At 39.9% G+C, this 12,341-nt stretch overlaps 1 protein-coding gene across 1 annotated transcript in view; it reads left to right on the forward strand.

The window, feature by feature from the left end:
• The window catches only part of CCDC141 (coiled-coil domain containing 141), a 207,778-nt gene that overhangs the window by 71,610 nt on the left and 123,827 nt on the right, over positions 1 to 12,341 (forward strand). Inside the window, exon 5 of the mRNA XM_010382868.2 lies at positions 11,259 to 11,512. Within this exon, the coding sequence (XP_010381170.2) occupies positions 11,259 to 11,512 (254 nt within the window). The remainder of the gene's footprint in view (positions 1 to 11,258; positions 11,513 to 12,341) is intronic.

Raw genomic sequence — 12,341 nt, forward strand, 5'->3', positions numbered from 1 at the left:
ACCTAGTTAAAGTCTTCCAGCAAATATGGTTTCCAGATTACTTACTGGCCTAGTTACCCTCAATCCAAGAACACATAATTAAACACTGTTTTCTGAACCCATAACCTGGTGAGAAATCCAGGGCCACATGTCAGGGGAGTACGTGGCCCTTTTCCTCAGGAAGCCTGCAGTTATCGGCACATGTGCATATTCCTTGGTAACTCCCTCTGTACTTCCTGTGGGTACTTCAGTACATCACCTCACACACCGTGTAGTAATGATTTATTTTCTTATTTGTCTTCATCACCAGGTTGTGAGACCCTAGATCTCCGAAGCTGAGAATAGTGTGCAACCTGAAGTATATTTGTTCAGTGTTATTTATGTATAATTCCAATATATGACATGGCAGAATGATGCAAAAGTGAGCAACACACGAGGAGCCGTAGGGACATTAAGGAGAAGAAAATTTACTGTAGGCTCCAAAGAATGACAACTGCACCCTCCAGTTTTCTAAGGGTCTTCTTAAAATGAATGTAAGAACCGAGAAGCTGCATCACAGGAAGGATCATATTACTTCTTTTTTCTTCTTGGATGTTGTATATATCGTTTTTTAAAATTTATTTTTATTTAGTTTTTTTTTTATTATACTTTAAGTTCTGGGGTACATGTTCAGAATGTGCAGTTTTGTTACATAGGTATACACTTGCCATGGTGGTTTGCTGCACCCATCAACCCGTCACTTACATTAGGTATTTCTCCTAATGTTATCCCTCCTCTAACTCCCGCCCCCAGACAGGCCCCACTGTGTGATGTTTCCCTCCCTGTGTCCATGTGTTCTCATTGTTCAACTCCCACTGAGTGAGATCATGTGTTGTTTGGTTTTCTGTCCTTGTGATAGTTTGCTGAGAATGATGGTTTCCAGCTTCATCCATGTCCCTGCAAAGGACATGAACTCATCCTTTTTTATGGCTGCATAGTATTCCATGGTGTATGTATATGTGCCACATATTCTTTATCCAGTCCATTATTGATGGACATTTGGGTTGGTTCCAAGTCTTTGCTATTGTGAATAGTACTGCAGTAAACATACATGTGCATGTGTCTTTATAGTAGAATGATTTATAATCCTTTGGGTATATACCCAGTAATGGGATTGCTGGGTCAAATGGTATTTCTAGTTCTAGATCCTTGAGGATTCACCACACTGTCATCCACAATGGTTGAACTAATTTACACTCCCACCACAGTGTAAAAGCATTCCTATTTCTCCACATCCTCTCCAGTATCTGTTGTTTCCTAACTTTTTGATGATTGCCATTCTAACTGGCGTGAGATGGTATCTCATTGTGGTTTTGATTTGCATTTCTCTAATGAACAGTGATGATGAGCATTTTTTCATATGTTTGTTGGCTGCACAAATGTCTTCTTTTGAGAAGTATCTGTTCATATCCTTCGTCCACTTTTTGATGGGGTGGTTTTTTTCTTTTAAATTCTTTTTTTTTTTTTTTTTTTTAGTGGAGTCTCGCTTTGCCACTCAGGCTGGAGTGCAGTGGCACAATCTCAGCTCACTGCAACCTCCGCATCCCTGGTTCAGGTGATTCTTCTGTCTCAGCCTCCCGAGTAGCTAGAACTTCAGGCGTGTGCCACCAAGCCCAGCTAATTTTTGTATTTTTAGTAGAGACAGGGTTTCACCATATTGGCCAGGCTGATCTCAAACTCCTGACCTCGTAATCCGCCCACCTCGGCCTCCCAAAGTGCTGGGATTAGAGGCATGAGCCACCATGCCCATCCTTTTTCTTGTAAATTTGTTTAAATTCTCTGTAGATTCTGGATATTAGCCCTTTGTCAGATGGATACATTGCAAACATTTTCTCCCATTCTGTAGGTTGCCTGTTCACTCTGATGATAGTTTCTTTTGCTGTGCAGAAGTTCTTTAGTTTAATTAGATCCCATTTGTGTATTTTAGTTTTTGTTGCCATGGCTTTTGGGGTTTCAGACATGAAGTCTTTGCCCATGCCTGCCTTGAATGGTATTGCCCAGGTTTTCTTCTAGGATTTTTATGGTCCTAGATCTTACATTTAAGTCTTTGATTCATCTTGAGTTGATTTTCATATAAGGTGTAAGCAAGGGGTCCAGTTTCTGTTTTCCATATATGGCTAGCAGGTTTCCCAACACCATTTATTAAATAGGTAATATTTTCCCCATTGCTTGATTGTGTCAAGTTTGTCAAAGATCAGTTGGTTGTAGACATGTGGTGTTATTTCTGAGGCCTCTGTTCTGTTCCATTGGTCTATATATCTGTTTTGGTACCAGTGCCATGCTGTTTTTGTTACTGCGGCCTTGTAGTATAGTTTGAAGTCAGGTAGTGGGATGCCTCCAGCTTTGTTCTTCTTGCCCAGCATTGTCTTGGCTATGTGGGCTCTTTTTTTGTTCCATTTGAATTTTAAAGTAGTTTTTCCAATTCTGTGAAGAAAGTCAGTGGTAGCTTGATGGGGATAGCATTGAATCTATAAATTACTTTGGGCAGTATGGCCATTTTCACGATATTGATTCTTCCTATGCATGAGCATGGAATGTTTTTCCACTTGTTTGTGTCCTCTCTTATTTCCTTGAGCAGTGGTTGGTAATTTTCCCTGAAGAGGTCCTTCACATCCCTTATAAGTTGGATTCCTAGGTATTTTATTCTCTTTGTAGCAGCTGTGAATGGGATTTCACTCGACTTGGCTCTCTGTTTGTCTGTTATTGGTGTATAAGAATGCTTGTGATTTTTGCACATTGATTTTGTATTCTGAGACTTTGCTGAAGTTGCATATCAGCGTAAAGAGATTTTGGGCTGAGATGATGGAGTTTTCTAAATATATAATCATATAATCTGCAAACAGACAATTTGACTTCTTCTCTTCCTATTTGAATACCATTTATTTCTTTCTCTTGCCTGACTGCCCTGGCCAGAACTTCCAATAATATGTTGAATAGGAGTGTTGAGACAGGGCATCTTTGTCTTGTGCCAGTTTTCAAAGGAAATGCTTCCAATTTTTGCCCATTCAGTTTGATATTGGCTGTGGGTTTGTCATAAATAGCTCTTATTATTTTGAGATACATTCCATCGATACCTAGTTTATTGAGGATTTTTAGCATGAAGAGGTGTTGAATTTTGTTGAAAGCCTTTTCTGCATCTATTGAGATTATCATGTGATTTTTGTCATTGGTTCTGTTTATGTGGTGGATTATGTTTATTGATTTGCATATGTTGAACCAGCCTTGCATCCCAGGGATGAAGCTGACTTGATCGTGGTGGATAAGTTTTTTGATGTGCTGCTGGATTAGGTTCACCAGTATTTTACTGAGGATTTTCGCATCGATGTTCATCAGGGATATTGGCCGAAAATTGTTTTTTTTTTTTGTTGTGTCTCTGCCAGGCTTTGGTATCAGGATGATGCTGGCCTCATAAAATGAGTTGGGGAGGATTCCCCCTTTTTCTATTGTTTGGAATAGTTTCAGAAGGAATGGTACCAGCTCCTCTTTGTACCTCTGGTAGAATTCAGCTGTGAATCCGTCTGGTCCTGGACTTTTTTTTTTTTTTTTGGTTGGTAGGCTATTAATTACTGCCTCAATTTCAAAACTTGTTATTGGTTTATTCAGGAATTCAACTTCTTCCTGGTTTAGACTTGGGAGAGTGTATGTGTCCAGGAATTTATCCAATTCTTCTAGATGTTCTAGTTTATTTGCATAGAGGTGTTTATAGTATTCTCTGATGGTAGTTTGTATTTCTGTAGGATTGGTGGTGATATCCCCTTTATCTTTTTTTATTTATTGTGTCTATTTGATTCTTCTCTCTTCTTAACTAGTCTGGCTAGCAGTGTATTTTGTTGATCTTTTCAAAAAACCAGCTCCTGGATTCAGTGATTTTTTGAAGGCTTTTTTGTGTTTCTATCTCCTTCAGTTCTGCTCTGATCTTAGTTATTTCTTGTCTTCTGCTAGATTTTGAATTTGTTTGCGGTTGCTTCTCTGGTTCTTTTAATTGTGATGTTAGGTTGTCAATTTCAGATCTTTCCTGCTTTCTTTTGTAGGCATTTAGTGCTATAAATTTCCCTCTACACACTGCTTTAAATGTGTCCCAGAGATTCTGGTACGCTGTGTTTTCATTCTCATTGGTTTCAAAGAACATCTTTATTTCTGCCTTCATTTCCTTATTTACCCAGTTGTCATTCAGTAGCATGTTGTTCAGTTTCCATGTAGTTGTGCAGTTTTGAGTGAGTTTCTTAATCCTGAGCTCTAATTTGATTGCACTGTGTTCTGAGAGACTATTATGATTTCCATTCTTTTGCATTTACTGAGGAGTATTTTACTTCCAGTTATGTGGTCAATTTTAGAATAATTGTGATGAGGTGCTGAGAAAAATGTATATTCTGTCGAATTGGGGTGAAGAGTTCTGTAGATGTCCATTAGGTCTGCTTGTTCCAGAGCTGAGTTCAAGTCCTGAGTATCTTTGTTAATTTTCTGTCTCGTTGATCTGTCTAATATTGACAGTGGGGTGTTAAAATGTCCCACTATTATTGTATGGGAGTCTAAGTCTTTTTGTAGGTCTCCAAGAACTTGCTTTATGAATCTGGGTGCTCCTGTATTGGGTGCGTGTATATTAAGGATAGTTAGCTCTTCTTGCTGCGTTGATCCCTTTCCCATTATGTAATGCCCTTCTTTGTCTCTTTTGATCTTTGTTGGTTTAAAGTCTGTTTTATGAGATTAGGATTGCAACTCCTGCTTTTTTTTACTTTCCATTTGCTTGGTAAATATTCCACCACCGTTTTATTTTGAGCCTATGTGTGTCTTTGCACGTAAGATGGGTTTCCTGAATACAGCACTCTAATGGGTCTTGACTCTATCCAATTTGCCAGTCTGTGTCTTTTAATTGGTCCAGTTAGCCCATTTACATTTAAGGTTAATATTGTTATGTGTGAATTTGATCCTGTCATTATGATGTTAGCTGGTTGTTTTGCCTGTTAGTTGATGCAGTTTCTTCATAGTGTCAATGTTCTTTACAGTTTATTATGGTTTTGCAGTGGATGGTATGAGTTGTTCCTTTCCACGTTTAGTGCTTCCTTCAGGAGCTTTTGTAAGGCAGGCCTGGTGGTGACAAAATCTCTCAGCATTTCCTTGTCTCTAAAGGATTTTATTCCTCCTTTGCTTAGGAAGCTTAGTGTGGCTGGATATGAAATTCTGGGCTGAAAATTTTTTTCTTTAAGAATGTTGAATATTGGCCCCTACTCTCTTCCAGCTTGCAGGGTTTCTGCCAAGAGATCCGCTGTTAGTCTTTGTGTGTAACCTGACCTTTCTCTCCGGCCCCTTAACATTTTTTCCTTCATTTCAACCTTGCTGAGTCTGACGATTGTGTGTCTTGGAATTGCTCTTCTCAAGGAATATCTTTGTGGTGTTCTCTGTGCTTCCTGAATTTGAACGTTGGCCTGCCTTGCTAGGTTGTGAAAGTTCTCCTGGATAATATCCTGAAGAGTGTTTTCCAACTTGGTTCCATTCTCCTCATCACTTTCAAGTACACCAATTGAACATAGATTTGGTCTGTTCACATAGTCCCATATTTCTTGGAGGCTTTTCTTGTTCCTTTTTATTCTTTTTCCTCTAATCTTGTCTTCTCTCTTTATTTCATTAATTTGATCTTCAATCACTGATATCTTTTCTTCTGCTTGATTGATTCAGCTATTGAAACTGTGTATGCTTCACAAAGTTCTCGTGCTGTGTTTTTCAGCTCCATGAGGTCATTTATATTCTTCTCTGCACTGGTTATTCTAGTTAGCAATTTGTCTAACCTTTTTTTCAAGCTTCTTAGCTTCCTTGCATTGGGTTAGAACATGCTCCCTTAGCTCGGAGGAGTTTGTTATTACCCACCTTCTGAAGCCGACTTCTGTCAATTCATCAAATTCATTCTCCATCCAGTTTTGTTCCCTTGCTGGTGAGGAGTTTTGATCCTTTGGAGGAGAAGAATCATTTGGGTTTTGGAATTTTCAGCCTTTTTGCACTGGTTTCTCTCCATCTTTACGAATTTATCTACCTTTTGCCTTTGATGTTGGTGACCTTCGGATGAGGTCTTTGAGTGGACGTGCTGTTCCTTTCTGTTTGTTAGATTTCCTTCTGACAGTCAGGCCCCTCTGCTGCTGGTCTGCTGGAGTTTGCTGGAGGTCCACTCCTGACCCTGTGTGCCTGGGTATCACCAGTGGAGGCTGCAGAACAGCAAAGATTGCCACCTGATCTTTCCTCTGGAAGCTTCGTCCCAGAGCGGCACCTGCTAGATGCCAGTCAGAGCTCTCCTGTATGAGGTGTCTGTCGGCCCCTACTGGGAGGTGTCTGCCAGTCAGGATACACAGGGGTCAGGGACCCACTTGAGGAGACAATCTGACCCTTAGCAGAGTTTGAATGCTGTGCTGGGAGGTTCACTACTCTTCAGATCTGTCAGGCGGGGATGTTCAAGTCTGCTGAAACTTCACCCATAGCTACCCCTTTCCCCAGGTGCTCTGTCCCAGGGAGATGGGAGTTTTATCTCTGAGTCCTTGACGGGGGCTGCTGCCTTTTTTTCAGAAATGCCCTGCTCAGAGAAAAGAAATCTGGCAGTCTGGCCACAGCAGCCTTGCTGAGCTGCAGTGGGCTCCCCCCAGTTCGAAATTCCCAGTGGCTTTGTTTACACTGTGAGTGTAAAACGGCCTACTCAAGCCTCAGCAATTACGGATGCTCCTATCCCCACCAAGCTCGAACATCCTGGGTCAATCTCGGACTGCTGCTGTGCTGACAGCGAGAATTTCAAGCCAGTGGATCTTAGTTTGCTGGGCTCTGTGGGGGTGGAACCTGCCGAGCCAGACCACTTGGCTCCTTGGCTTCAGCACCCTTTCCAGGGGAGTGAAGAGTTTTGTCTCGCTGGTGTTCAAGGTGCCCTGGGGTATGGAAAAAAAGAACTCCTGTAGCTAGTTCGATGTCTGCCCAAATGGCTGCCCAGTTTTTTGCTTGAAACCCAGGGGCCTGGTGGGGTGGGCACCGGAGGGGATCTCCTGGTTTGTGGGTTGCGAAGAAAATTCCCCTACCCTTTGTGCTTCCTGGGTGAGGTGACACACCACCCTGCTTTGGCTCGCCTTCTGTGGGCTGCACCCACTGTCCAACCAGTACCAATGAGATGAACTGGGTACCTCAGTTGGAAATGCAGAAATCACCTTCCTTCTGTGTCAATCTATCTAGGAGCTACAGACCGGAGCTGTTCCCATTCAGCCATCTTGCCAGCAATCGTGAATGTTTTTTCTATCTTAAACCTAGCTAGGGTATACATTCCTGGTGGCCCATTATACTATTATCTGTACTTTTGTCTCTATTTGAAAATACCCATTAATTATGTTCAAGAGAAACCATCCCACTGGGGAACATTTAGAATATTTTTTGAAGTATTAGGAAGAAATATCATACATTATCTCAGGACAAAGATGGTGACCTTGATGGATTTTATAAAGTACTCATTTGGAAAACAAGCTATAAACCTATCCACCTTGTGTATACCTATTATACCATCTAAATTGGTTATTTATACTTAATAATTGTGGCAAATTATAGAGGTATTAATATAAAATATGTATTTTGTGAACTTTAATGATAATTTTTTAGATAGATTGAAAATTAATCAAAACAATTAATGAAAATTTATCGACTATTTTCTAAGTTCACATCACAAGGTATTGTGTCAGTAAGAAGAATTTTGTCTGTGCTGATATACAATCTTTAAAATAAATTGACTGTAAAGATGTTCTTGAAGGTCGCAATATATCTAGACAGTTTACCCTTGGGGAAAAACACATCACTTTGTAAAATCAACGGATGGAATAAATAGCTAGGAAAATGTAAACTGTGAAGAAGCAAAATGTAAGAAACTGAAAGACTGAGGGAACTGGCAGAGGAAACTGAGGGAAGAATCCATCCACCTCAACAGCCGTCGTGGTGGCAGGTAACAGACTGACTCAGCCTGGATACATTTTACAAGTTAATACTGGCTCAGGAGGCTGTGTGCGTGGCAATATTGTGGTAGTTGTTATATTATTTTGGCAGAAGGTGAAACAGAAAACCAGGAAAGAAAAATGTGAATTGTAATTTTGGCTAATTATTCGTGTTCTCACGGGAACCAGAACAGGTTGACCATTAGTCTGCAATACCTTGAGAACCTAAAGTTGTGCCTCCCTCTCTCATTTGGAAAGTCTAATGTGTAAGAATTAGTTACAGGAAGGAAGGAAACCCTGTGGAGACCCTGTTGCCTTCCCAAACTTCTCATGTGTGGTCTGTATGTGTGTGTATGTTTATGTGTAGCTGTTCACAATATCATAACAAGCTCTTCAATGCAAAGGAAAAAGACTATTTCTCTCTATATATAAAAGGAGACTCCATCATACTTTTTACTTCATTAAGGATATACAAATTAAACTATTCAGTCTGATAGGTAAGGCCTGCTATAACTCGTTTCTCCAGTTGTGTCTTGGACCTCCCCGTAAGAACTTGTTCTGAGCAGATAGATCTTTTCCTGAACCCTACCCTCAGTCCCATCTTGTTCATGTTTGCTTCCATTTCTTTTTTCCAAAGAAATTGACTTGAATTATGATGTTCTCCCTGACTTTTCTTATGCTATCTACATTCTCCCATTCTTCTGACCTGGTTGAAGTCTGTGGTTGTTTTTGTCTTTTGTTTCTTTGCATTGTTGACTCACAATCAAATTGCCCAGGGGGCATAATCACACTGTCATTCGGAGCAGATACTACTAGCTAATATTTTACAGGACAGATCTAGGTCATGTGGAATAAACTACTTCAAATTATTTCCTTTTCATCTCAAAATGCCTTTTTACAGTATATTCACTTATCTTATTCTCTCCTCCAGCTTTCCAAAAAAAAAAAAAAAAAAAGGTGTCAATTGAAAGAGAAAACTGGCCCAACTACCTCAGCCTACATCATAATAAACTGCCAAAAGTGAGAATGCTGAAGTTGAGTGTGTCCCTATAGTGGAAGAACACTGAGTTATACTAATCACAAGTCTTGAGTTTCAGCACCGGTTCAGTCCATTTTTATTAGTGTCAGACTTGGTAAGATGCTTACTCTCCCAGTGTTCTCCACAGTTCCCCCATCCTGAAAATAAAACCATAATAATAAAAAACAGTATATTTGACCCTGTTATTCTCTCAAGATACTATCCTAGCATTTTCTTTTCTTATAAAAACAAATGTCTCAAAGATTGTCCTGCTTGTTGCCTTCCCACTTCTCAGCTCACTTTCTTCTCACTTCTCATTGCCTTCTCACTCCTCACCCTGGTAACTTGGCTTCTGTTTCCATCACAAAACTCAAAGTCTTCTCAACTTCTCTTTTTTACATCTCTGGAGAACTTCTGATCTCTAACATCTGTAGCTCTCCCAATCTCCTCCCCCCACATTTCAAAATATTTGTTCTCACTCTATCATTCTACAAAAATGATAGCAAATCTCCTGTACCAGTCACCCTGCTAAGTGCTGGATGCAGTCATGGTCTCTATCCTCATGTTGCAATGGAGCCTAGTGGCAAAGACAGACATTAAGTATGAGAGTATTTGATCTCATCTGGTTTGTCCTTTGAGGAAGTGACAGTTGACACGAAGTATGAGTACAGTAAAGGTAACGAAGGAGGGTGTTGAGGAGAATGGTGTCCCTGTGAGTGGACATAGTGAAAAGTTCAGGGTCAGGAGGGAGTATAGCATGTGTGAGGATTTTAAAGAAGAATGAAAAATTGAGAAATTGAGACAATTTGAAAAGGAAGGAAGAGACTAGACCATGCCAGACATAGTAATCTACATTAAGGGGTCTGTCTTTAATTTTAAGGCAATGGGGTGCCATTGTTTAACTGTATGTGTGTGTGTGTGCGTGCGTGCATGCATGTGTGTTTGAGAGAGAGAGGAAAGGAAGGAAGGAAGGAAGGAAGGAAGGAAGGAAGGAAGGAAGGAAGGAAGGAAGGAAGGAAGGAAGAAAGAAAGAAAGAAAGAAAGAGAGAGAGAAAGGGAAAGAGAGAAAGAGAGGAAGAAAGAAAAAAGAAAAAGAAAGAAAGAAGAAAGAAAGGGAAAGAGAAAGAGAGGAAGAAAGGAAGAAAGAAAAAAGAAAGAAAGAAAGAAAAAGAAAAAGAAAGAAAGAAGGAAACAGATGCTATGTTTAGAAAAGATCGCTGTGGCTAAAGTCTGGAACACTGATAGATGGATTGGAGAGAGGATACAATTAAGAGAAGACTGTACATCCTGGCAACAAATGATACTTTCCGTGGTGAGGATAGAGAGAAGTAGACAGATGCCAGAGATACCATGTAATATCAACAGGTCTTGATGATGGCGGGATGAAGGAGAGGGATATCATGGACAACTCCTTCATTTCTGCCTGATGGAGAGTGGATAGTTCTCCAATTGCTCCTTCAGTTGATCCCCAAGTGTAGATGCCCCTCAATGTGTTATTCTCAACTCTTTCTTCTTCCTACACTTTCTCCCTTAGTAGTTCTTCAATTTCTAGGCTTAACATCCCAATTCTACAAGATGTTACTCAAACTTACAATGCTATTTACTCCAGAGATCACATACTGGTAGCCCATTTGAGAGATATCTATGCTTCATTATCCTGTGAATTAAAAAATATGAATTATGAAAGATTTAGAAGTCAGAATTTTCATATAAAATTTGCATTTGAAACTCTTTTAATAATTGGAAGCTCCATCAACACTGAACCCATATTCTTCATGTCAACAGTTTGTCAGAACTGAGTGACAGCTGACCCTTTTAGCAAGCATTTTCCACTTTGCTGTAGTCCCTGACATTTGGGCACCTGGCCACCACATTTATTGAGTTTTTGTTTGGTCATCCCAGGCACTAGCCTTTAAACCTCAGCTTTAGTCCAATCACCTTAGAATGTAGAACACTTACCCAGCATCATACCGCTGAAAACTGCAGCAATGTCAAAATCCCACGCTCATTCTACTCCCTGTCCTGAATCACACAATTGCTGAACAAAGCATCCCATCAGTTGGCAGTTAGCACTATCACAATTGCTAGGCTAAGGTGTTTGACCAGTTTTTTCTTTGAAGTACTGTAGGCAGTTTCTGTCCACATATTTTAATTCCTTGCAGCACAACTTGTTTTTTATTAACACAAAAATTACGTATATTTTACATTGTGAAGAGTCTAAATATTGCTGTATAAAAGCTTGCTAATATCATTATTCTTTCTTCTTTCTAATTTTCTTCTAGAACTCTTGGAACGGTCTTTAGCCCTTTTAAACAAAAGTCAACAACTCACTGACTTCATAGAAAAATTCAAGTGTGAAGGACCTAATGTGAATCCTGAGTTGATTCAGGGAGCTCATAGCAGCTGTCTGAAGATTGACAGCCTTCTTGAACTTCTACAAGACAGGAGAAGACAGTTAGACAAGTACTTGAAGCAACAGTGGCAAGAATTGAGTCAGGTTCTGCAGATATGTCAGTGGGACCAACGAGAAAACCAGGTAACCCAAAGGGGCATTGGATGATGTTCCAGTCTCAGCTGATTAGTTGTTATATGGATTAACCATTCCCTGGGGCAGTTCGTCAGTCTTCATGGTTAAATCCTTTGGTCTTTGGTCCAAAAAGCTTTCATCCAAACTACCATGTTATTTTTCCCTGTAAGTAATATAAAATCAAATGTATGCATTTTTTCATTATACTGTTGATTTTATAAATGAGAGAACACCTGTGGGTAGTTTTGAGAATGAATGTGTTCTATTGTCGGATTCTTCCTTCCTTCCAGGTCACTACTTTTAGACATGTTTCTTTAACATTTTGAAATGTTAATTGCAATTTTCTTAAAAGTTGAAGAGGCATGATGCTGCCAAATTGTGCTAGATTGCTGCTTACATCAGTAAAAAAAGTCTATCAGCCCAAAATAGAGATAATGTTCTTAGAAGAGTAGTTTGATGCCAATCAAGAAATATGACCTTGGCCCATAGCTGCAGGATCTGTGGTCAGAGGGCTTTGGGGGTTGATGAGTTTGTAGGCTCATTAGAGCTCATTACCCAGGCTGCGAGCACATTTCTGATGGGTTGTCAATGTGCTTGACATGGATTTCTTCTGCTACAATTATTTGATGCGAAGAGTGGGCAGAACTCTCTTTGCAAACCCCCAACTCAAATAAGTGAGAAGTTTATCACAACACTTCTGATTGTCTTAATTCCATGTTTAAATCTGTACAGATTAAGTGAAAGGAATTTTTAGGGAGAAATTATGTGGAGGGAGGTCTCCTGGCCTAGATACACAGGGAAGAGGTTTTTCCATATGTTTAATATTATTGCTCCATCC

The sequence above is a fragment of the Rhinopithecus roxellana genome, chromosome 14 (genome assembly GCF_007565055.1).
Source record: "Rhinopithecus roxellana isolate Shanxi Qingling chromosome 14, ASM756505v1, whole genome shotgun sequence".
Classification (NCBI taxonomy): domain Eukaryota; kingdom Metazoa; phylum Chordata; class Mammalia; order Primates; family Cercopithecidae; genus Rhinopithecus; species Rhinopithecus roxellana.